Source organism: Haliotis asinina, chromosome 6, assembly GCF_037392515.1.
Source record: "Haliotis asinina isolate JCU_RB_2024 chromosome 6, JCU_Hal_asi_v2, whole genome shotgun sequence".
NCBI lineage: Eukaryota > Metazoa > Mollusca > Gastropoda > Lepetellida > Haliotidae > Haliotis > Haliotis asinina.
The window spans coordinates 33,316,398-33,344,071 of NC_090285.1; the positions used below are offsets into that span (position 1 = coordinate 33,316,398).

The 27,674-nt window shown below is 40.7% G+C and overlaps 1 protein-coding gene across 3 annotated transcripts in view; it reads right to left on the reverse strand.

Annotated features, from left to right (window-relative positions):
- The window catches only part of LOC137287515 (probable cytochrome P450 CYP44), a 61,964-nt gene that overhangs the window by 12,932 nt on the left and 21,358 nt on the right, over positions 1-27,674 (reverse strand). Inside the window, exons 1-9 of one of the 3 annotated variants that reach the window (XM_067819853.1) lie at positions 19,170-19,250; positions 7,455-7,682; positions 6,331-6,553; positions 5,335-5,516; positions 4,648-4,846; positions 3,672-3,846; positions 3,230-3,396; positions 2,463-2,544; positions 1,454-1,666 (exon numbers count right to left, since the gene is read on the reverse strand). In XM_067819853.1, coding sequence (XP_067675954.1) covers positions 1,454-1,666; positions 2,463-2,544; positions 3,230-3,396; positions 3,672-3,846; positions 4,648-4,846; positions 5,335-5,516; positions 6,331-6,553; positions 7,455-7,656 — 1,443 coding nt within the window. In that variant the 5' untranslated portion in view covers positions 7,657-7,682; positions 19,170-19,250. Of the gene's footprint in view, positions 1-1,453; positions 1,667-2,462; positions 2,545-3,229; positions 3,397-3,671; positions 3,847-4,647; positions 4,847-5,334; positions 5,517-6,330; positions 6,554-7,454; positions 7,683-12,987; positions 13,136-19,169; positions 19,251-27,674 lie in introns of those variants that run through there. The other 2 variants (XM_067819854.1, XM_067819852.1) reach the window with 2 other exon arrangements.

The following is a 27,674-nucleotide window of genomic DNA, read 5'->3' on the forward strand; positions in this document are numbered from 1 at the left end:
ACATAGGTGTGCTGTCCCTCGTGGTTCAGTGTTCGGGTAGTATGTCAGTTATGACATAGGTGTGCTGTCACTCGTGGTTCAGTGTTCGGGTAGTATGTCAGTTATGACATAGGTGTGCTGTCCCTCGTGGTTCAGTGTTCGGGTAGTATGTCAGTTATGACATAGGTGTGCTGTGACTCGTGGTTCAGTGTTCGGGTAGTATGTCAGTTATGGCCTAGGTGTGCTGTGACTCGTGGTTCAGTGTTCGGGTAGTATGTCAGTTATGGCCTAGGTGTGCTGTGACTCGTGGTTAAGAGATGCTTTTCAGCCTATACACATACATTCGGAGTGATTCCGATTTGTGGAAACATTATTTTACGTTATATCGCAGTGTCCATGCTGAATTTGTCTGGATGAAATATGTATAAAGGATTTGTTGGTATGTGTCGCTTCTCTATAAAACATGAATGTCATGTGTGTTCTGTCTCGCCGCATTATACCAAACATTAAAAATGGCACTTGATGTCACCGCGCCTGGCACACGACATTTGAAAGAAGGATTAGTCAGTCACGGCTGGTGCCTGTACACTGTGCCTGATCGGCGTCTTCATATTAGCCTCAGGCATGCTGTCTCTATGGGCTACCACTATAAAAGTCCAAATTAGTAAATTACACACACAAGCTTGCATTTTGTTCGATATATGAGTGGAATTATGTTGAAAGCTATGTAAAGACTCCATCTATAACTCACTAGATATGGTTGTAACCCGTGAAATACACATCGAAAATGGTGTGGTTCAGCCAACGATGGCCATGACTGAATGATCGTGTGACTGTGGCTCTCCCGGCAATGCGCTGTTAGCTAAATATTATTTATCTAGAATCTAGAAATCCACTTGAATTCCAGATCATGCAAACTAGCTGCCTTTCGTAGGTACTCAAAAATGTTCTGATAACTGTTGGAGACAAGAGCTATCGTTGTCTTAGTTATTTAAATTAGTCGTTGAAATTTCCAAAATCAGTATTTATGCCGCCGTTGCAGTAATGACATTTTGATTTTAAGTTGAAACGTCACAATAAATTTGATGAAAAAAACTCCAGTCCAAAATGCTGATGCAATAAATCAATCGTACAAAGCAAAGTAGATTACATGACGGAATAAAATTATAGAAAATGCAAATAATTTTTTTTCTAAGAGCAAAAGCTGAAACTGCCCCTTTCCATAGAATGACCAACTGTTATTATGGATTGTCAGCCAGTGGCAATGAACCTTTCACTTTGACTGAAACAGAAACACCTCCTGCAACATTAACTGGGAGGAATGTGAAATTCAGTCTCATAACTTATCTCTTGATGGTTTGATGTAATCCCTCGTACTAACAGTATCTTTTAGGCAACAACTAAATATATAAATCAAGAAGGGGCAAAGCAAGTCTCACTAGATTATGATGCCGAAGCAAATTATTGAACATACCTTTACAGCCGCCAGATATATTTCCTGCTCAGCAAAGCGCCTCCCCAGACAATTTCTGGGTCCGAATCCAAAGGGTAGAAGAGCCATGGGTGGGATCAAGCGTTGTCTGTTGCCGTGTTCATCCCGGAGCCAGCGTTCAGGGATAAACTCATCAGGACGGTCAAAATATTTCTTGTTTCTCACTGTCCGCTGGTTATTCATCACAATCAGCGTCTGCAGCAGAGAAGGGGGGTCACAATACGTGCTTACTGCAGTGGAGACTGTTCCGGGAACTGCAGAATGCAGACTGTTCTGGAGACTGCGGAATGCAGACAGTTCCGGATACTGCAGGTTGCAGACTGTTCCGAATGCTGTAGAATGCTTGCTGTCGAAGTATGTGATGGTCAAACTATGCATTGATAACATAGGTAATATGTAAATTCTGTTGAATGGGTTTGATGCAGTATATCAGTTTAAGCATGGTTTGGCAGCCTGAAGTGTTGCAGGTATGGTCAGTGAACATGGCCAAACAAAGAATTCAGGTAGCAATCAGCAATAAACAAGCCCTAATCTCAACGACGACGGATGACTGTTTGTGTAAAACAATTCCAGTAACAGACCACGGCTCACTTGCACAAAGGGGTCTCAACACTACAATTATTGTTACTCCTATCTAAAATCGCTTTGTGCAAGTGGACCCTGGTAGTGGTGGTGTGTGAATGTGTGCGCGAAGGCGTGCGCACGTGTGTGAGTGTGTGTGCACGTTTGCTTCACTTTGCGGTCATCAAGTAACGGTTTTCTTCTTTGTTGTTTAAACCTGTACTCAGCGATGATTCAGCTACATAGCGAAGGTCAATTGAAACTACTTGCTGACCAGACAATCGAGTGATTGACATCATGAGCAACGTTCCATGTTGTCGGTGTACAACTCCCCCATAAGCCTAGTAACAGAGTCCAACCTAATCACTTCTTGTGGCATTACTATGTAGCTGTGACTATTCTAACCTTGCACAAGGTTTTACTGACTTACCCCGGCCGGGACATTGTATCCACCCAGCACCAAGTCTTTCGGGATAAATCGAGCAGTACCAGACGCGGTAGGATATACGAATCTGCAACAATGCAAATGTTGACATAGCTCAGTTTTTTAGGTGGGGAGGGAGGGAGGGAGAGAGAGAGGGGGGGGGAAGGGAGGGAGGGAGAGAGAGAGAGAGGGAGGGAGGGGGAAGGGAGGGAGAGAGAGAGAGGGGGAAGGGAGGGAGGGAGAGAGGGAGAGAGAGAGGGGGAGGGAGGGAGGGAGGGAGGGAGAGAGAGAGAGAGGGGAAGGGAGGGAGGACATACAGAAAGGGAGAGAAAGTATGTGCTTGGCTGCGTGTGTGTGTGTATGCGTGCGTGCGTGCGTATATATGTGTCGATGTATTGTGCTTCGGGGCATGTTAGGGGAGACCATACATGTGGCTATTGGAGGCATGACGAAGAAGATGGGGTTGGATGGTTTGACGCATGGGATCTTTAATGAGAACATGCCATTTTGTAAGTTAATATCTGTAGACGTCGTGATCTAGTCACGCAATATATTTTTTTGGAAATATCAGCGACTTAAGTAACAAACAGTACAAAGATGTTGGGGATCGACAGCTGTTAACCTCTGTTGACTCACTCCGATTTACTCTCAACTGATATAATCAAATCGTTTTTTTGGTTCTTTTAGGTCAGGTTGAGAACGTTTGTAGCACCAAATTCGATCCGTTCGTTCTTTTATGTACCATTTGTGTCATCTGTTGATCTCATGCCTACCTGAAGGACTCCTTGAGACAGGCCTTCAGGTATACAAGCTTCCCCAAATGGTCTTCTGTAAGAGGGCCCGAGTCTCCAATTACAGAGTGTATCTCTTCATACAGTTTTTGTTGTTCCTCCGGGTGCCGGGCAATGTTGTACAGAAACACCTGGAGGTTCTTCGCGGTCTGAAGAATCAATGTACGAGTAATCATTTAAAGAAAGTCACATGACATACTCACTCTTTTAGGACATGTTCGATTAGGGCTCGCGTTTTGAAAGCGTTGGCTGTCCTTTAACGTTTTTAGTAGTATGTACAATAAATTATCAGTTGAAGAGCAGAAATCTTTCAAGTGATGGAGGCTGACACTACAATTGGTTTCACACACTGTGACCGGTGTGGTGAGTGAACGTCTTATCCACTGGGATATTCCACAGTGTACAGAAGTGTTGAACAACTCACGGAGTCTGTTCCGGCTATTAGCAGATCCAGGACGATCATCTCTATCTCCGCCATACCGAATGTCCCATGGCCAAGCAGTGACAACAGGAAGTTGGGTTCTTCTTTATCTAGCAAACCCATCTTCTCCTTCTGTTTCAAATCCTCCATTGCCTCACAAAGTAAAACACCCACATGTCTGCAAACGACACACGATTTCAAAGTAACTAAAATAGCCATACATTCAAATATCAAATATCTCCATTCCACTGACACATTCTTGTGACGGGTCATACGAAGTGAATTATCACAATAATACACGTGACTAACCCAGGCTATTACAAACTCACAGGGATCACTCATATCAGTTCGTTACAACAGTGTTTCGTCATGTGCATTCCACCAAAACATATTGCAAATGTCAGCGGAAGAAATAAGCGTGTTCGTTTTAAACGTAGTAATTGACTCAAGTTCATTTTTATTATAAAACTGTAAAAAATAAAGTTGAAAAGGAATTATATCCCGAAAAAAAACAATAATTGATAAAATAATTGTTTGATCGGCATTCAAGAAGTTGCCAACCATAAAGTTGTATGTTTCATGTTTCACTGATCAGCTGTTACCCTCGTCATGCTCACCAGAATACTTATGTTCGAGGTAACCAATTCACGCATTTGCCCACACAATGCTCAATGTATCCCACTGACATGATCAACATGGCGTACTGTGGACTATACAACCTCGAATGCCTGTCACTTTCCAGTATCATCGTGATAAATCAGACAGAACTAAGTATAATGCTCTTTGTTTGCCGTTGAAAGACTCAAGCCAACACACTAATGACAATCCAAAGATTGACATCATTTGGATACAATGCCCCAAGCATGAACACGTGATCAATACATTACTTACTCTCCAGTTGGAACCAACATTCATTGTGTCTTAATTGTGTTAATTTCATTCTAGATATGGAAATACGGACCGAGAGTGAACTACCTACTCTCTGATGTCATCCACAACCTTTGAATACTGCTTGTACAGGGGAGTCTCGAACAGGCCAAAGTACAAAGGAGGTGCATGGAAACCTTTCATAAACAAGTCGAAAAAAATTCGAATGTTATTGCAGAATTCATCGACTTGTTCGTCCATGTTTGAATCCAAAAGGCCCTGTCTCTTGTTTAATGCAACCACGCAAATACCTGAAACGGTAATAAACAAATGTGAGCGTACATGACAACATCACATCCTACTTTATATATAGTCTGTCTCACAGTTCCTGAACCCCAGTGTTTCCCCTTCTGTATAACCTTTTCTGAAATGCTTTTTTTGGCAACTTTTCAAATTGAAAGAAAGTGTTTGATATTCCTGTTTAGCATTAGTCTAATCTTGCAACTAGACTATGTTTAACACGTTTGCACTGTAAGAAAGTGAGCTTGATGAAAAATGGCTCTGCTCACCCTTCAGAAAATGGGTACCTGATAGGATAAGTCATGTAACCATTAACCTTCTAACGCCTCACGGGCAGCCTAGGCTATCCAGGGTAATGATGAACAACCTACGCTGTAGCATGCAGTCGGTGTGTACCTAGAGCAGTATAGATGGACTTAATCATTATTATCTGACAGAACAAAAGAACTGCCACGTGCACACGGCAGCTTGCGGCTTAATGACTTCATGTATTACCTACTTTCGGACGCATACTTGGAGAAGACAGTTTGCAACTCTTCTGGCGTAAAGTTGTGATGAGTCAGTTTCTGTACAAGATCATCAGCGACTTCGTTCTGCGCTGCCAGGTAACGAAGTGCAGAGTTCGGCTTCATTAACTTGGCATTCACAGCTTTTCTCAGGGTGTACCACTCTTCATTTTGCCTAAATTGTTTAGAAAGTGTGAGGTTAATATGTACTGGTAATGGATTACATCACTGTGAAACCTCATTACCTCTAGGTCTTTGTGATTATGTGTCATCCATATTTCCATATTATCCATGAGCGAAAGAGAATTCAAAGTAATACTATACAGTTGAAAAACTCAAAACGCTACTATAGCCTGAACATTATAATTAATGGTTTGCATTCCACAAAAGTTTCTCTTCAGTCGCAGAAAACTGCAAATACAAGTCCAAAACACCTCTGTGATACTCATATGGAACACGTGATAATTCCCAAACCGTTTTCTTTTTCATTCCTTTGTATCTAACATCAGATATCAGTATCTGCTTTCTTTCGCCTGATGTGTAGTGTAAAGACATGATGAGGAGTCTGCCGTTGAGTCATACCTCGTTTAATGATATTCGAGTTAGTTATTAGGTTACACTTCATGAGGTGAAGTGGAGTTGCCTTGAAGTTAATATGTTCCCTCGTCACGCCGAAGACCCGGGTTCGATTCCCCGCATATATGGGGCCCCTTACTGGTGTCCCCCTGCTCTGATATTGCTGGGATATTGTTAAAAGCGGCGTAAAACTAAACACTCACTCACTTTACGAATGTCATACAGGGCGCTACGTGCCTGCTGGTTTTTATTTAAGCACTTCGAAGTTCGTTTTTCAGTGAACCCATGTAAAAGAGGTTCGGAAACCCGCAAAATATTACCATGTATGGTTTTGAACATTATAAATGTGCAAACAGGAGTTATGCTGAACATATTAATGTACAAAGTACTAGAACAAATTATTTGTAACTTACATTGAAGCCAAGCCAGCGATTATCCCTCTGGTTTTGCTGTAGTACACATGCAGATGCGGAAGTGGTCTTTTGGGCATGCGTCCTTCGTTTCTAAAGACAGTTTCTATGTCTGCGGGATCCTCTACATAAACTGTCCATCCGCCCATTCGAGCTTTGACCACTGGGCCATACTTGTCGTGAAGGTGATCAAACAACAAGTGGATTGTAGAAGGCTCGAAATTTGCTGTAACACGCGTCATTCTGATTAGAAATATACCTGTCGAGTAGTTTTACTTCAGGAAAGAGGGAAATGATAACACATGAGGAGAAATGTAATCAGGGTGGATACAGGATTGGTTTTTGAATGAAAGTGATCGAGATAGAGAGAAAGGGAGGGAGAGAGCGAACGAGAGAGAGAAGGTGGCACACAGATATACTGGGAGAGTGCGTAAGTGCGTGAGTGTGTGTGTGTGCGTGCGTTGGTAAGTGCGTGCGTGCGTGCGTGCGAGCTGGTGTTTTGGGCATGTCAGGGGGAGACCATACATGTCATATTGGGCTCATGACGGAAAAAGATGGGGTTGGATGGTGTGACGCATGGGGTCTTTAATGAGAACGTGTCATTTTGTAAGTTAATCTCTGTTGATGTCAGGATCTGGTCACGAAATGTAGATTTTGCAATGTCGGCGACTTAAGTAACAAGCAGTACAAAGTTGTTGGGGATCGACAAATGTCTTACTCATTCTGATCTGAAACACTACTCTGAAACTGTTACTATGTTTTGAGACGCGACACCTTCTATTAGATTCCCGAGACAGTATGCACAAACGTGTAGAACAAATCAAAACACTTTTGTAAAAAGAATTAAAAGTGTCTGGCACAGATTCGGTTAGATTATACTTTATCCTTTGCTTCTGAATAAGGGACTGTGGGGTAGCCTAGTGGTTAAAACGTTCTCCCGTCACGCAAAAGACCCGGGTTCGAATCCCCACATGAGTGCAATATGTGATGCCAACGTCCGGTGTCCCCAGCCGTGATGTTGCTGGAATATTGCTAAAGCGGCAGAAAACTGAAGTCAGAAATAAGATTCGCTATAACATGCCATTTGTTTGGGAGTCTTCTGCGTGTTTTAAATAGTGTCTACCTACTGAATGGTTTGAAATACAGCATGGCTCCGAATCGAGTCCAGTTGCATATTCCTGTTGGTCCAGGTATGGCCTCAAAGGGTTTGACGTCTTTGGTAACGACATCGGCTGGTGAGACGGCTGCGGCGGCTGTGGCTTGTGTTTTGACCAGGATGTCATTGTGTGAGCGGCGAAACTGGGCGACAAGGCGTCGTAGTGCCTTCATCAGGCTCAAAGGCGGAGGTGTGGCGACTGAATAAAATGGTTTCAACTGATAAATCACATTTACCAATATCAGTAATTTAATTTGACTGAGAGGCCGAGGTCTAGTTTCTGAGCAAGATAATTTGAACAGATGGATGCACTGGAAATGTTGGAAAATACACATATATTTTATTCACGTTCAGCACATATTTAATATTGTCAGTCATATTACTCCTGCTTAAAGGCACACTGTCACACATGTTCGTCAATAGTTTGGCCTATGGTTTATACATTGGGGGCATAAGCACTCTCTTTAACTTCCCACGGGTGAGATAAAAGACTTGTTATCAGTTACAAGTTGCCTGAAATCGATAATCGATAAGATCGAACAACTTCCAAATAGATAGCAATTGGCATATATGGAATGTAAAGAATTTCTCCGCATGTCGAAAAGTGTCGCACGCGGTTTAAATTACAAAGTGCTTGGTAGGATATTCGTAGAGAGCGATCCAAAAGACGTTTGAAACAATGTTCGGCCAGTAGATGGCGCAGAGTTGATTTTGCAATGTTGCATTAATTCATTCTAGCTTTTAATATAATATTTTAATCTAACTGTGCGATTAGGGGTGTGAGAGAAATGCATTTGGGATTTTTTAGAGAAATTTGGTGTGACATTGGTTACATTGACTACACCAAATCACAATCCGTATTTAAGGAGCACTTATCGTACTAACCCTCCATTGAACTGAATCATCTCACAGCTGCGATTTGGTGATGTTGAAAATGGTTTTCGGTTTTGTAAATGTACATACATCCAGTTGTTAAAACTGATGATAGTTATGATATATATTGCTGTCTCTTTTCAACGTATTCGAACCAAGCTCGTATGAAAGTAATCATCGTCATAAAATGTCGGTGATTGTGTATAGTTTTTAAGGTATAATTTATGTGCAATAACTTACAAGGAGGGGGTCTCTCCGGGTGATAACTTTGTAATTAATGTCGCATTTTATGTGATTTAGGAGTAGACTGAATCTTTTACAAGATATTTTATATGAGATTGGCTCGAGGGCACTAGGGCACTGAGCCATAATGCATTCCATGCACACGTGCTTATCATCGCGAGATATATATCTGACACATGTCATAAATATCTCCAAAAGCAATCCATCAGCGTATTTAAATGTACATTTTATACACATCTCGAAAATAAATTTCGAACCAAACTATGAAATGTAATAAAGGTAAACAAAAAAACTCTACCAGAAATATATAGAGCTCACTCTACACGCACGCATGCACACACACACACTCACATGATTCGTTAAACACACACAGTGATGAAGGTACATTCACTGCATGGAAAGAGAAACTGTTGCCAAAACCTGATCAATAAAGCCAGCTGTCATCACTTACTAGTATCACACTATCATCACAAGTACCCTACTTTAATGCGTTTATCTCTACCAGTCCCATTTCAAAACCCCCCCAAACTTCTGATACGACTGAATCATGGATAAATATGTAACCCCATTGCTTATAAAATGGCAACATGTGGACGAGGTGGGAAGTGTGGATGACCTTGATGACCCGGTGCAGTGTGACCCAATGTCTGTTCAAGCCAGCAGTCATCGCATCATGGCCCATGTAATGATAAGCTATAAATAGCTGGAAATCGGTCTAGCCACATGCTACACATGCATTGCAACCTTCAGCCGTTACCTAGCTAGACGGAGCCTCGTCGATACATCGATCGATAAACTGCAGCGGAACGAGGAAGTGATCGATACCGTACAAACTGGGTTGGGCACTATTATCTTTCCGCCTGCAACATTGTTTGTACCGAAAGCATTTATCATTACACACACACACACACACATACACACACATCCTTGTATGTACCCAAAACCATTATGTATACACACATACATGTACCACAACTATATCTACACATACACACACACACACACACACACACATACATACATACATACATACATACATACATACATACATATGTGTGTGTGTGTACACACACACACACACACATATATATGTGCACACATATCTACACATATATATGTACACAACACCATTTATATACACCCATATATGCAACACAACCATATATACGCACACGTATGTATACAAAACTACACGTGTATAGACACATACATGTAACACAAACAAGTATACACACATACACACACATATATGCATGCATAGTACAGACGTACGTTACGTAATATATTATAGTTGTGTGGAATGTGTTGCAGGGGAAGGTAGGTGTGTGTATATTTGTGCATAAGTATTCGTATATTGCTGCGATATAAGTGTGCATTTAATTCACCGAAGCACTTGATCTGGCGTTTACGTACGATCCGTGACAAATTGCGTACAGTTTTGTTGACATGTTCGGCAAACGCTATAGCAGTGTGACTTGAATGCCACACACCATGTGGTGACTAGGAACTGGACTAGCTCTCACTCAACGGTTCCTCCTCGAGTCATGCAGAACAAGCCGCCCTCTAAATTCAGATGTACTCGGGTGTGATGAGGTGAGGGAAATGAAGTTAAATCGGGTTTAAGTAACGTTGTTAAACATGTATATAGATGTACATGTATGAGCATGTACCACTCCTGCTTGTATACTGGTACAAAATGTCGCAGTTTCACACATATTCCCCAGTCAGATATAGCACTGTGACTCGACCCGACCGCTATCTGTATGATTCATCTAGTGTCCATCACAAGTCAGAATAACTAAATGTACTTGGCTTTAAAGTGATTAAAAAATTGGTTAGAATTTAAAAATATATTTAGATCATGCGAATAAATATTTGATAATTTCACTGGCATATGGAAGTCTGGTCGGTTTTCACTCTTGACGTTATTAAAAGAATGCAATGTTAAAATATGTCCGTAACACCGAACTGTTAAATATCCTCCTATATAAACCGAAGCTTAGCATATATGCTATCTTTTTGCTGACAAACAAAGAGTACATCGAACCCTGTCTATAGCAGATGTATTTCTCCAAGGACATTTAGGAGAATATCTGACTACTGAGTGTTGACTATGTCAGGTTGATAGATGGCAAATTGTACAACAATGAACATTTTTAAAAGAAATATTGCTAAAATTACCGGTAATTGCGATAGTCAAAAACAGAATCTACATATGGCGCCGACTGTAACATTATTTATATGTGTCTGTTTTTGTGAAAAACTAAAAATAACATATGCATGCAAATGAAATAGTTACCGATATGTATGCATTCAGATGCAACATAATGCCACTGCAGTTTATATGCATAGATGCAATATGATACGGTCTAGAGGAACCTGACAAGAATGCTTGTGTGTATACACGGTGGACCTTATGATATGTACTTTATGGGGTGACATGTTCCATTTTGAAAATAGCCGAGAAACGATTATATTTATCGGCATAGTTTTAAGAAGTAAAAGTGCTATACCTGCATATCTAACGCTGTATACAACGAAAACAAACTGATTCAACAAACGTTTCCCGTCACATGCGTGTATGCTGAACTCGCGTATTTGAAAGACGCAGTTGACATACCTCACTATGTCAGACCGGGACACGCGTCTCATAAAGGAGAATTAATTCGCACTTTTAAACCCATTTACTTGGGTTTTCGTTGATCCTGGAACATTATCTTTTAAATACACGTGTGTGGTTGGAGAAGAACAATACGCTGAATCTGTTCAGCAATGTAAGAAACAATGAAGACACTATTTACCTCACACTGGTGTTTATACATCGCGTAAACCCGTCTCACAATGTGTGCTGTTTCCATTACACTTTCTTTCGTTAAGATGTGACACACAAACTTGAGAAAATCTCCAAGGCTTTGTGACACGCAAATGATTTGTATCATCAGCTGGGTGAAAATGTCACTAAGTTGCAGCAACCTCATTCTGCAGTGTGATCCAGTAACGTGTATATAGATATAAAATACACCTACCATACGTGCTATCAGCTGATCCAACAAACAGTACAGTGTACATAAATATATAAATATATATATATATATATCGCGGTTGACCCACATTCGGTCTCATTTCTGCTTCTCCGTTCGTCTATTGATTTTTTTGTTGCTCAAGATCGAACTGTCGTTCAATGACCTCCATGGGCGCTCCATGTCAGATGTGACGATTACATTATAATTATCGATACGTGCTGTTCAAACATATTATTTTTAAGAGCAATAATTCAATGCACGATCGATGGCTTGATGCTTTGTGTGTCCTACTCCACGATAGGTAAAGATGGAAAATAGAACGACACATTTGGTTCCTACTTAAATAACATTTGTTATCATTCATCAGAACTTCTGACCTTCGACTCAGTACATTAAATATGTTGTATTACGTTGAGGAATGATTTGTTTTGTTTTACCTACAGCTGACAAAAGAAATGAAAAACAATGGTTGATTAATGAAGTAAACGCGAAAACAATTCTTGGTAATGGTGACGGAATAGGATTAACGCGTGTTCCTCACTGGACTTTGTAATTTACATGGGAATAATACTTTTGTATAAGCACACGTTTCCTTTACACCCGAGCTCATGCCTTCCAGCAACAGCTGACATTTGTGGAATAAGTTGATATATTCCAGCAACACCTGGCATTAAACTAGTTCAGAGTATACTCAATTTCAAGGCATTCCTGGTTGTATACGACACTAACAGTGGTGTATATTAAAACACTAACACTGATGTATATTAAATGGTTATGCTTTAGATGCATACATACAAATAATAATACTCTGAAAAGGTTTCTATGCAAACATTTTACAGCGATGTGTATGGAATTTTAACAATTATTGTTAGATTTATTAATATGTGTTCTTGAATCTTCAACAACACCAATATCTTGAAGGATCGCATCACTCTTTGCACCAAATGAAATCATGTTCAACATCTTAAAATAAACTTAAATTAAAAAACTGAGTACGATATGTATATAAGATGAAAAATGCAGTCTCCCTTTCAAGTTTCCCAGGAACAAGTACTCTTTATAGGCTCACTTGTCATTGTTTTTTTTTATTTGAATTAAGAAAAGATAATACATATGCATTTAAATTCTTCTGAGTTTGTTACATCTCGAAATGAAACACATATGTTTGTACACACGTAAAATGGGACAACACGCATACTTTGTCCCTAGTTTTGTTACGAGAAAACACATAGCACGAGTGAAAACTAAACTGTATATAAATATGACGTGCGGAGTAGGCACATATTACTATTCTCGACAAAATACACAATGTCATAATACGCAATGTTAGGATAACCGGGTAACAGACAGACACTTTGTACTCACACGCTGTCTGGACATGTACATGTCACTGCGTTTACATAGTGCCAACATGTATTTTTCGGCAATGAACGTGGATGTACACGCTCTACAATGCTTCCGTGTAGAGCTGTATTAATCACAAGTGACACGAGGTAAGTTGGCGTCGTGGTGTAAATTTTTGATAGAGGTCAGCGTTTACGTTCATAACGCGTGTCTCATTTGTTCATAACGTGTGTCTCAAGTTAATGTAAAGCATTAAGATAAAAAAATGGATTACCATTATATCATCCTTGTATTGAAAAAGAGATTTTAGAGGTGGTGAGGGGACAGTTTGGTTATAGTATCCCAAGGTATTTCAAAGGGGAATGAGTTCCCAGAAACTCATATTTGTCTTCATGTAGGGATTTCAAGGAAGAATAATTTTACAGTTTATCATACTTGTCTTCATATAGTAATTACAAAGAAGAACAATTTCAGAGTTTACTATGCACGTCTTCATATATAGATTTCAAAGAAGAACAATTTCAAAGTTTATCATACTTGTCTGCATAAAGGGGTTTCAAAGAAGAGCAAGTTCACAGTTTACCATACTTGTCTTCATTAAGTAATTTCTGAGAAGATCAAGTTCTCAGTTTCTGGGAAAAAATAGGGGATTCTTGAGAGCAAAGAACACCAGTATCTCATTTATAGAACTCAGACCTTGAGAAGATGGACAGATTCTCTTGCACCTGTCAGCAAAAGAACTTTTGTTATTTCATTACAGTTTAAGATGTGTATTGAATACAGTTTATTGAGTGTTCGAATGCCTTGTAGCGTAGTTCATACCATACAATATAGAACTGGAAAATGCCAGACTCCATTTCTTTGTCAAATGTCTACATGTGACATGATTTTGGTTTTGATACAGTACGCCGACGCAAACAATACCTTATAAACAATATTGGCACAAGGGTACTCCAGATTGCGGATGGTTACATAAGATATGATTTTTTAGATAAAATACGTAAACGGTTTTTTTTTTTGGTTTTTTTTTTTGTTGTTGTTGTTTTTTTTTGGTTGGGGGGGGGGGGGGGGTAGACATACCATTTGAAATGGAATATACATTTATATTAATATAAATTTAATTGCTAATATATGCAAATAGAACATAGTTTTGTATTTTTTTCTGTTATCATTGTCAATACGTCGTTCTTTGAACTTTCCCAGGCATAGTGAGTGCAATAGGCACCTTCTCGTGTGATGGCCTTAGACAAGAAAGTATTTCGTTTTAGTGTAGCATGTATTGGTCTGAATATGACAGAACACGGTAACGGTGTCGTTGGAAGTATTGCATGATCATGGACCGAAATCTGTCCTACAATGTGTACATGTGAAACAACATGAAATAACATTTTGAAATGATTTGTCACGGGATTGTTGTCCTTGAGCTGCAATCAGCTGACGCTAGGTAGGGGCTGCGTACGCAAAGATCTCAAGACAGTTTTGATCATTTACAGTGTATATTACTGTTATATTCATGTATTGCACATATCCACGTACCTAATACATGCTGAAGGCACTGGCATTTATATTCAATACACTGCAAAACTATGCAAAAGATTTGACAAATGTGTTAGCTTAGCAGTGATGATTGAATTGATAACTATCAATGTAGTGCTATGTGTTTCTCTTCAGTGTACTTGCAAACCAGTATTATGCTCTAAGGTAATAGCTTTTGTTTGACAAAACGTGTTTTTTCTCATATTTTAATATATTTGCGAAACACTCAGGACTGAGTTGTCTGAATGAATTCAAGGTGTCAATGACGTCCACAATCAGTTGCCATATGTTCCAGTTCTAAATTCGTGCTGAATATTATAAGTGATATGTCAACACTAAACCATTGCTTATTCAAGAAACTATGTAAATTGTTTTCCATGACGTCACATTGTGTTCCCGAAGACGTTACAGGTTATGTTTCCAATGCAGCACGTTCAGCCTCCCAATACATCTTCCAGAGCTCATATCACTATACAGCTACTCTGGCTTACTAAGAAATATACACATATTTAACACATATGACACATTAAGGAAACTGTGCATGGCGATGTCTCTGGGCATGATGCGTTTGACAATATACATGCAATCAAAAAGCAAAAGGTCATTTTACGTTATCGCTTATTGTGTGATACACAGGGCTAATAATAAAGCTAACAATGAATGAATGAGTGAGTTCAGTTTGACGCCGCATTCACCAATATACCAGTCACATAGCGGCCGTCTGTAGTCGAGTCAGGACCAAATAATCCAGTGATCAACAGCTTGAGCATCGATCTATTGGGACACAATGACATGCGTTAAGCAAGCCTGACCACCCAATCCGGTTAGTCGCATTTTACCATGATCATGGGTTACTTATGATCAATTCTAACCCGGATCATCATGGATCCAAACATGGATCCAAACATGGATCCAAATAAGATAACATAAGATAATAAAAGTCGTTATGCTTGAAACTGTGACCTGAATGTGGATCATTCAGCTGGACGATAGTGATGTCGAATTTACCCTCTTATTTTGTATTCACAGTAGACACAAACAAACGTATTATATATCACCAACACTGTGTCGTGATTAGCACGTCGCAAGTCTAAACGTGAACATGCATATTAGTCACCCATGTACAACTGTTTTATATTATTCATTTTGCAATGACTGGTACAGGTATTGATTTCTGTCCAATTTGAAAAGTATGTCTCTTTTTCACATGAAAAGCCATGGGAAGGTCCCTCTTTACATTACGAGTTATTAGCAAAGCCTGTAGAAATAAATTTCAACATAGATGTTATAAACTATAATTGGACTTGTTCATTTCAAAACTTGTGATATTTGGACATCAGCTAAAATATGTTTCAGTGTAACAACTGCTGACCTCCGGAAGGCTTGCTGGTAATATAGAAACATTGGCAAATCTGTTTGCAAATTGGCAAATAAAATATATTATATTTAGTGGCAAATTTGCTCATACGTAGATGCTAGTAACATGTTTATTATAATGTATTGGGTCATTTTACCAATGTGAGTAATTGTATGGAATCATCAGCAATCATTTTGTGCATGTAATTATTATGTATATTTTTGTAAATTTTATACAGCGTCATTTTGATGCAGCGCTTGATAAAAAAGAATTTCCTCCGGGAAAGTTACATCTTGTCTTATTTTACTTCAGCACTTTTAGTGTCAGAAAAAAGCCGCTCAGTCTTCATCCTCGGCTTGATAATTCTGATGCCTTCATGCATGTACCCCAAAAGTTATTCGTAATTTACAATTCGACATTTCTAGTCCGATCGTATATTATTCGGGCCTTTGTCAAAACGCGTCATACGGTTCACAATGACAAAGATTCCCTCTAAAATACCAAGTAAACAAAGGTTTAACTGAAATGTATCACCTTACCTGGAGTATGGCATGTATACACCTGTACATACACGCATGTCTGTCATTGTTATAATTATATGTTATACTATATATAGATATATACACAACCCTTTCCATATTCATTAGAAACACCTGTTAACATCTGAATCGTGTGTACACCGACCTATATCGTATGTTGATTAGACACTATCTACGTTCGAGCCGTGGATCTAGGCCTAGGGAGGTCCTGATTGTTTAAAAAATAGATTCTCTCAGATGCCATATCCTGTTTTCTGTAGGTGGAATGATTCCATTTACGTAATATCTAATTTTGTGTACAATTTTATTTTTACTTGCTATTTTGACCTCACTTTTCATGTTTTTTCTAAACTTTCTTTGTTCCAAATTGTAGCATCTGTACATAATGTTCTGAGCAAAACACTATCAATATGTTTAGACACATCTGTATATAACGCAATCTGAAAAATGTTTTGCTTAGTTTAAGTGTTAATATATAATAGTTGCATTATTAATTCATTCGACAGTTCAGATTGCAGGTGTATTTACACCATACAGATGGTATCTTCAGGTTTGTTCAAAATTTCCACACTCAGTTTACTCACTGCAACTTAATAAGATACGTCAGTCAGAAAGATTGTTTTTTCATGATCAACCATGAAATTAACACATTTACAGTTCCAAGGGAATATAATAAAATGATTTTGACTCCATCATACACTTTTAGCTGTACTTGAATATATGTACATGGCCTTGGTATCATATTATCACAGGCGTGCTTCTGTGCATGTGCAACACTACATGACCACTTCGACGTTCCTTTTTCTAATTAGTGTTTTGTTCGTTGATTATTAGGTATTGCACAATATGCCTTCAGGCTGTAGGGTTTCTGTGTAGACTATGTCATTGTTCTGTCGTCCTTGGTTTATTTATTAATACTTGTTGTAGTCAGGTGCATCATTCTTGTCAAATTGGCTGCTCGCCATCATTGACTGAGGTGTGGATTCCAGGGCTGCGGTTGGGCATATGACCTATCAATTCTTTGTCGTACAAATATACTCTCTAAGAAATTCTAGGAGGGCAGCTGCCCCCTTATCCTAAGGGCAACCTACGGCCTTGTATGAGTATGTGTTTATGAATCACTTACCAAACAGATAACCACGAAAAAGTGAGAGTACCCTGCCCTTTAACTGGAACCCGTCAAAATCACATGCGAAAGGAAATATGTTCTAAATACGATTAACATTTTTCTGAGTCACAGTTTGCATGGTACGAAGCATAGTATCGCTTCTATGTTATCGACATAATATCGAGTTATCGTTGATCACCATAAGCGTCTTTCCAATTATAACACCTTATTGTAAGAGTTATAAGGAAATGTAAGCTAACAAACAGTGGAAGCTCTCAAAACCGGCATCTGTCCAATCCGGCAAGTTGTCCCCACCGGCATAAAATATCAGTCCCGTCCGTGGTTTGTACGTTTAGCATCAGCTCTAGAATTAGGCACATTTTCCTAACCGGATCATTTGTGCAGTCCCAACCAGTGCCGGATTAGACAGATTCACTGTAGTCTCAAATGTATATCGGGCTATCCATTAATTGTGATAAACGAGAAAGGTTGTTCAAAATTGCCCCATTTCCCCCAGCGTGGGTACTCGGTGAAATATGTCGCGAGAATATCAACCTTCCAGCTCCAAACAGGCAGCTTGGGTTATCCAAGGTAATAACAATCAGATTGTATGCTATTGAAGGCGCGTTATCAATGGTATAATTATACTAGTTCAATTACCCCGTCGCTTCATGCTTAAATACACCAAGGGAGGGTACTTGATGTTACACTACCTGACACTCGGTATTAAGGAGATACAAGTACTGGCTAGTTATTCTCGAAACGTTCGTGGCCCTACGAATTTCCTAACTTCATAATTAACACATTGGCTAGTATCAAATTTAAGAATTCTTAGGGCGACGAACGTTTCGAGAATAAGGGCCCTGATCTCCATAAATCCAGAATAGTGCAAGCAGCTTCATATACATACGTCGTTGTATAGCTGAAATTATCTATAAGATGATGCTTAACCCCGTTTCATTTGAATTAATATACAGTTTATCCCAGTAGTGTCACAACTAATCCAAACATCCTGAAATGTACTTATCGAGTTCTAATCATTGTACCAGATTGGTGTTATTTGAGCAAGCGTTAGTTGTCAAATGAACGTACAACACATAGAGGTGCAGAAGTTTGTTTAATGGGAACATGATCAACGGCAGCAATCAGAATTAAACACGAGATTGGAGATCGATGGTGGATATTGTGTGGACAGACAGACAGACACAGTCGCACAGACACACACAGAGACAGACAGACAGATAGGTTGTGTGCGTAGGCACTTTATGCCAGTACACACAGACAAACACACTCAGACAGACATGTTAGCTACGTGTGTAGTAGTGAGTGAGTATGGTTTTACGCCGCCATTTGCAATATTCCAGCAAAATCGCGGAGGGGACTCCAGAAATGGGCTTCACATATTGTACCCATGTTGGGAATCGAACCCAGACCTTCGTCGTGACGAGCGAACACTTTCACCACTAGGCTGCTTATACGCCACTGCTACTAAGTGTATAGTAGCTCGATAGACAGACACTCAGAGACAGACATGTTAAGACAGTAGTAACGTCACAGGCAGACAGACAGACAGAAAGAAGGTCGATCGCATACATTGACAGGCAATACTACAACATGAATACATGTAGCCGGTAGCTGTATATACATTGCCGTATGTACTCACCTGTATGTGACAGCTATATCCTACAAGTAGCATAAGTGACATACATCCCAGAAGCATTCTACCTGGAACCACGTGAGAGATCCTATTGTCAACTACAATATCAGCTGTGCAAGCTTACAGCCACCGCCTTGTCATATTCAACCGTAGACTGTTCACAGTTCGCCGGGTACGTAAAGTTTTATAAGCAAAAGCACTGTGTCAGCGTATGTTCAATTTAGAATAACGGACAGTGTAATAATGCAGATGTGCAAGAGAGGACATAAGCGCATTTTCTCCACCGAGGTTTTACTACCCACCAAAGTTGTTCTGATGCAAATTGTATCCTATCAGGGTTTAAAGGAGCTCCAGCGGTCATTAATCTCTCGCACATTACGTCCTCAACGGGCGAGAGCATCTAAACCCGTTCTGCTATCTACACCAAAAGTCGTTCGTGTCCGGAAATTTTATACAGTTGAACCTCTTATTAATAATATATTCCATTCCAAAATGATCCAAAAAGTCACGATAATATTAAACGAATAAAGCTGACATAACAGTACCACTACAAATACTGGGAAAATAGTCTAATGGAGATACGCTGTTTAATCCAGGTGATTGTTTTACCTAGCCTTTGTAATAGTTAAGTGAATTAAATTAATGGGATGTTCCCCCGAAATGAGACTGTGGGTAAAAGACACGAGCAGCGTCAAAGCACCTCCGAAGATCATTCACAATGATATTGTTATGCCTGATATCGGAGGTCACTGAGGTAGTAGACACATTCTAAAGTGTTCTAATGATATCTTGATGTGTTACTCTCTGGTAAGGCACTGTACAGAAAGATGTATTGCAGTCGCCTCACTTTGACAAACGTAATATCGTGCTCAGGCATGGTGTTGTACAGTTACGTCCAGGACATCTTGTATATGACAACATCATGGCGAAGCGTGTGTATTGTTACATCACATGATCCAGCTACTACAGTGTACGCACTACACATACCTGGGAGCATGTAGTGTTTCTCCATTTTATCGTTACTAACTTGCAGGTGCATGAAGTCTAAGACTAAAATTGTCGTTATACCTCAAGTCTGATCTAGCCTAACTGTATCAAAAACCGGATCTAGTCAAACTAACTAACTATCGTGATTCAGTCGGATACACCCCTTGACTTATCCAGTCGAACAATTCCCAAACCTGATCCAGTCGGATACACCCTTGACTTATCCAGTCAAACATTCCCAAACCTGATCCAGTCGGATACACCCCTTGACGTATCCAGTCGAACAATTCCCAAACCTGATCCAGTCGGATACACCCTTGACTTATCCAGTCAAACATTCCCAAACCTGATCCAGTCGGATACACCCCTTGACGTATCCAGTCGAACAATTCCCAAACCTGATCCAGTCGGATACACCCCTTGACTTATCCAGTCAAACATTCCCAAACCTGATCCAGTCGGATACACCCCTTGACTTATCCAGTCGAACAATTCCCAAACCTGATCCAGTCGGATACACCCTTGACTTATCCAGTCAAACATTCCCAAACCTGATCCAGTCGGATACACCCCTTGACTTATCCAGTCGAACAATTCCCAAACCTGATCCAGTCGGATACACCCCTTGACTAATCCAGTCAAACATTCACAAACCTGATCCAGTCATGCATAATCCAGTCAAATTTATCTCTTGCCTGATCCAGTCAAATACATCCCTTTTCTCATCCAGTGAAACATGTCCCAAGCCTGATCCAGTCAAACAAGTCTCAAGCATGATCTAGTCAAACATATTCCTTGTCTGATCCAGTGAAATATACTCCTCGCCTGCTCCAGTAAAGTATTACTAGTCTGATCCAGTCATATATCATACCTGATCCAGTCAAATGTAATCCTAGCATAATTCAGTAAAACACACCCACACCCACACCCACACCCACACCCACACCCACACCCACACCCACACCCACACCCACACCCACACCCACACCCACACCCACACCCACACCCACACCCACACCCACACCCACACCCACACCCACACCCACACCCACACCCACACCCATCCAGACGTGCTTCCAATGGCTCGCCACGTCCAACATTACAATACGTTATAAAGGTGTTCAGAAAATAGCGGACAATGAGTTCTCCCTTTCAATAGATGGAAAGATTGAGATGCAAGTACTGCCAAATATCCAAATCATTTGTCTCATCGTGTAAGTGTTCCTGTACATTTATAGTGTTCTACTACTCATTACCCTAATACAGACAAATTCTTTCATAAGAGATCAACGTGACATTGTGAGGATAATAAACTAGCCATGAAACATGATCACTGTGTAGCACACAAAAAGAAAGCTTAATGTAAGAAGCGGGTATTAACCTTTAGAGAAGGCTCTCGACCTTGACCCCGGCTTCCTTTCACGTATTGTGTTGTGGATTTCATATACAAAAGACACGTTTCGATACGGACCACCAGATCACTGAGACTCAGCACATCTATCAGCTTCAGGGGAAAGGCCCTAATGTCAATAATTAGTTGATGGCCATATATCAACTATACTGATGGCCAGCTATTGTAGATTATTGTTAGCTTAGCAGAAACCCTCTATGATCGTTTCATGAAAATCTCAGACTTATGGAATTAAGATACATTAACCAATGTTTGTTTCTTGCTTTAAGCTGCAATATTCCAGGGTCTTGTTCGACTGAAAAAGCCAATTCATTTACTGACATCAATCACCGTAATCTTCGCAAATGTCACACGCTGACATACACCAACCACATGCCCTGCCACCGAATCCCCATAGTTGCTTCTTTCGACAAGCACAGGTTGTTGAAGTTCAATTTGAACTCGGATCTTCTGTAGTGAAAATCTAGTATGATGAATCTTTAACAGTGAAAAGCTTGAAAGTCAATGCCCGTTCCATAGTAGTCAGTGGGATAGATCGTAAAATGTAGAACATTATGCATTTAGTTGCGTATACAAAAGATAAATACGGGTGAACCCAGCGTCTATTCGTGACGCATTCTATGCTGGAGGTCAGTTTCTGTGCCGAATGTAGTTGACTTACATTACGTCAGTGTTCCGGATTTCAGCGTGCACCAACAAGATTATGACCGAACCGATTTCTCTGTATAGGATTTCCAGCTAGCTGATTCTGAGTAAACATTATATGTGGCATAAGATCTGTTTTACTCAAACGTTTTGTTATGTAGATTTTCAGGTAGTGTCGAAATGCGATGACACGTTGGCGTCATCCAGAATCCTAAAACGACTGTGAAATGGGAATTCTATACTATCGTTGACTGAAATGGAGTTTAGAACTCGTGTGCTCTTTCGAATCTTTTGCTCAGTTACATATCTGTGATATATATACCTATATCACATCTATCGACATTTCATTTCGTGTGCATCATTTAATGAGCAAAATTTAATGTATATCTTCAAGGGACCTATTTCATCTGGGATTGTCCATTGCGTGCATGTTTGTGTTATTTGTTTGCCTAAATTGTGAATTTAAAAAACAGATGGAACCAAATCGAAAGTCTAGCAATCGAATATGAACTACACAACTCTGTTGGACATGATGCACATTGTCTTGACAACATGGACGTCCCCGTTACAATACATACAAACGATACATTTAGTGTATACTGGGTGAAACAGGGAACCGTTATGGCTTACTTGCCGAGTGCTTGCTCTTTTATGCCGATGATAATGTTTCTATTCCATATATGGTTTGTTAAGTTTGTTAGGTTAAGTTTGTTAATACTGTTATAAAATCCTTAATACCTGTGCACATTATGATGAAGATCACAATGAACCCATGACTCGAGACTCGACGTCACACTTGGTTGAATGTCCCCTTTAATGCCTTCCTGACCTTAAGACCCACTGACACGTTACGCTCCATGAAGAACTCTAGGCTCATCACAAAAACTATTATTGCTGTCCCGAGTTATTATCTAAAATCATTTGCCTGAATAATTTTGTTCATATGCAGTAGCGTCTCTGCTTAGAAGTCACTCCCAATCGAGTCCTTTCCAAGGTACATTCAAACCCTCTATGTCTACGTTACAAGTGACCTCTAATACACTGCACCTGTCATCAGCACATCATTTTACAACTTGACCTCATGAAGTGCTTTGAACATATACCCGTGACTTGGAAAGCGCTTTTCATGACCTACTATTAATGCAAATATGTTGTTGGCAAGAACATGTCTTGTAATATGTCAACATGGAATATATCGGGTCAACTGGTAGATAGTGTGTTCCTATTATAAATATATAAATATTATAGTGGTCAAATTATCTTTAGGTATGGCTTCAGCAACATGTACAAACAAAAAAACAGATGTTCTTGACGCCCATGGCCTATCAAATATCTATCGAGAAGTATTTCGGTATCTGTACATACATGTGTTTATGTTCAGCCGGAGTAATCGACAGGTGTCACTCCCAATCAATACTCAACATTCTGACTTCCCTATCGATCAGCATGAACTGCAGACAGATGTAAAGCAGCGTTCAGCCGATTGTTCTGTACAGGATGCACTCTTTGTGGGTCAAGTTTGTAACGATGGCAATTCACACGAAATGTTGCATCACACACTGATTAGATAAACCCATAACACCGCGGTCTCGTATTGAGCGACCCGGTGGTTTGTTTATACAAGTAACGAGTGCCTGCAGAATACGAGCGGCAAGGACAGTGATTTTAGACTGGCCCAGTCAGTGGAAGTACCGTACATATAGTTAAATATGTCAGTGTTAGTGTGAAATTTCGGGAATATCCTATAATGAATCTGGTTTCCTACCGATGATATAAAATCATGTTTATTTATCGTACCCTGATCCCCTTATGAACCAATCATTCACTCACTTAGCTATTAGCAATCTACCAATGATTCACTCACTCACCTAATATGCCAATGATTCACTCACTCACCTACTATACCAATGATTCACTCACTCGCCTAACATGCCAATGATTCACTCACTCACCTAATATGCCAATGATTCACTCGCCTAAGATGCCAATGATTCACTTACTCGCCTAATATGCCAATGATTCACTCACTCACCTAATTTATCAATCAATCATTTACCTAATCTATCAATAATTCACACCCTCACCTAATCTAGCTAATCTACGAATCATTTACTCACTTAATCCACGAATCATTCACTTACACCTAACCTACCAATATATCACTCACTTATCTATTCTACCAGCCATGCATTTACTTAACTAATCTACCAATCAGTTACTCACTTAGCCAATCTACCAATCATGCACCTACTTAGCTAATCTCACTCACTCAGCTAAACTAATAGTTATGCACTCACTCATCTGAACACCCAATCATTCACACACTCTCCTGATCAATTATTCATCGTGTTTCTCTACCACCCTGTCAACTCAAGCCACATCCTTTTCCTCCTCTCATCTACCCATCCACTCACTTACTCGCATACAATCATCCATTCAATCAACCATTGATCAAGCACTCACCCCCTCACATAACCTCACCCCCGTTCACGTATCCCCTCACCGATCACTCAGTAATTTCAGATGATACATATGTCAACAGTGTTATTGTGTGTTACACTTCAAGAACAGCACGCCAAGTCGACCACTTCTGTGTCACTGACCTGTATTTGTCAAGGCTGTGTTGTAGTCCTAAAGCCGGCCCGTGACCTATACTCACAGAGACCTTCATTCTCCTATATATACCTGTATGTTTGAACCATCACCGAGTTGACAAGCAACCCCAGATAATAATAGTCATCGTTTCCCTCGAGGATTTATAAACGAGGACACCGTTCGGCCAAGGGATGTCTATATTCGCTTCAGGTCATATACACTAGGGCTTGAGTTAATCGAGGCGACTGGTGGACATTGTTCGTGTTCACAGGAATCCAAACAAGGAGTACGTTACAGTTTCCTGTTTGCGGTTATCAGTACAAATAACTGAACAGCGTTGTTGTTTTGATTTGAAGGTTTTATTTTTATAAACAGGCATATTATATGGTACTTTTTAAAGAATCTCTATCAATGATAATCGTAATAATAGCTACATGTACATCGGTATTCCTTATTTAATGGAGTGGTTAATGGGTCCGCTTCCCACGCCGATATGCAAGTGCACGACACATCATGTACACCAACACCGACCTCATCCTCTAATGCAACACGACACATCATGTACACCAACACCAACCTCATTCTCTAATGCAACACCCCACATCATGCACACCAACACCGACCTCACCAGTTAATATAACACGATACATCACGCACACCAACACCGAACCCACCCGTTATTACAGAGCGATATATCATGCACACCAACACCGAACCCATCTGTTAATACAGCACGACACATGTTGCACACCAACACCGATCCCACCCGTTAATACAGAACGATACATGTTGCACACAAACACTGACAGAGCGATATATCATGCACACCAACACCGAACCCATCTGTTAATACAGAACGATACATGTTGCACACAAACACTGACCCCACCCGTTATTACAGCACGACACATCATGCACATAAACAACTATCTCATCCTCTAATGCAACACGACACATTATGCACATCAACACCGACCCCATCCGTTACTACAGAGCGATACATCACGCACACCAGTACCGAGCCGACCAGTTAACACAGCACGATACATCATGCTCACCAACACCGAATCCATCAGTTAAATTACAGCACGATGCATGTTGCTCACCAACACTGACCCCACCCTTAGATACAGCACGACACATCATGCACACCAACACTGAACCCACCAGTTAATACAGAGCGATACATCATGCACACCAACACCGAACCCACCAGTTAATACAGCACGATACATCATGTACACCAACACCGATCCCACCCTTAGATACAGCACGACACATCATGCACACCAACACCGAACTCACCCGATAATACAGTACGACACATCATGCACACCAACACCGACACCACCCGATAATACAGAGCGATACATCACGCACACCAACACCGACACCGCCCGATAATACAGCGCGACACATCTTGCACACCAACACCGACACCACCCGTTACTACAGAGCGATACATCACGCACACCAACACCGAACCCATCAGTTAATACAGCGCGATCCATCATGCACACCAACACCGATCCCACCAGTTAATAAAACACGATACATGTTGCACACCAACACTGACCCAACCCGATAATACAGCGCGACACATCCTGCACACCAACACCGAACCCACCCGATAATACAGCGCGACACATCTTGCACACCAACACCGAACCCTTCAGTTAATACAGCGCGATCCATCATGCACACCAACACCGATCCCACCCGTTAATAAAACACGATACATGTTGCACACCAACACTGAACCCACCCGATAATACAGCGCGACACGCCGTGCACACCAACACCGAACCCACCCGATAATACAGCGCGACACATCCTGCACACCAACACCGAACCCACCCGATAATACAGCGCGACACATCCTGCACACCAACACCGAACCCTTCAGTTAATACAGCGCGATCCATCATGCACACCAACACCGATCCCACCCGTTAATAAAACACGATACATGTTGCACACCAACACTGAACCCACCCGATAATACAGCACGACACGCCGTGCACACCAACACCGAACCCACCCGATAATACAGCGCGACACATCCTGCACACCAACACCGAACCCACCCGATAATACAGCGCGACACATCCTGCACACCAACACCGACCCCACCCGATAATACAGCGCGATCCATCCTGCACACCAACACCGACACCACCCGTTACTACAGAGCGACACATCCTGCACACCAACACCGAACCCACCCGATAATACAGCGCGACACATCCTGCACACCAACACCGACCTCACCAGTTAATATAGTACGAGACATCATCCACACTAGCACCGATCTCACCCGTAAATACAGCACGACAAATCTTGCACACCAACACCGACTCCACCAGTTAATATAGCACGATACATCTTCCACACCAACACCGACCCCACCCGTTAATATAGCACGAGACATCATGCACACCAACACCGACCCCACCCGTTAATACATCACGACACATCATGCACACAGACACCGATCTCACCCGTTGATACAGCACAAAAACAGCATTCACACCAACACCGACCTCTCCCATTAATGCATACTGCAGTACAACGTCCTCTAGAATGACATGACACACATCTAAATAATCTGCCAATATAGCTATGCATATGCATGATAGTTTATGGTATGGACGCCTACCGGGTTCACATGCCTTTCAGGACTTTGCTCGCCCATATATACATCCTTCATGTCTCTGCAGGAAGGGTTAAGATGAATATCTCAGTGGACATAAATAGACATAAATCACAACCATTAATGCGAATCTAAGACATCAAATTATCGCTTTATATGTAAAAATAATAACATCATGCTATGAATGTACCTATAAACTGACAAGCGTACACCTATATCG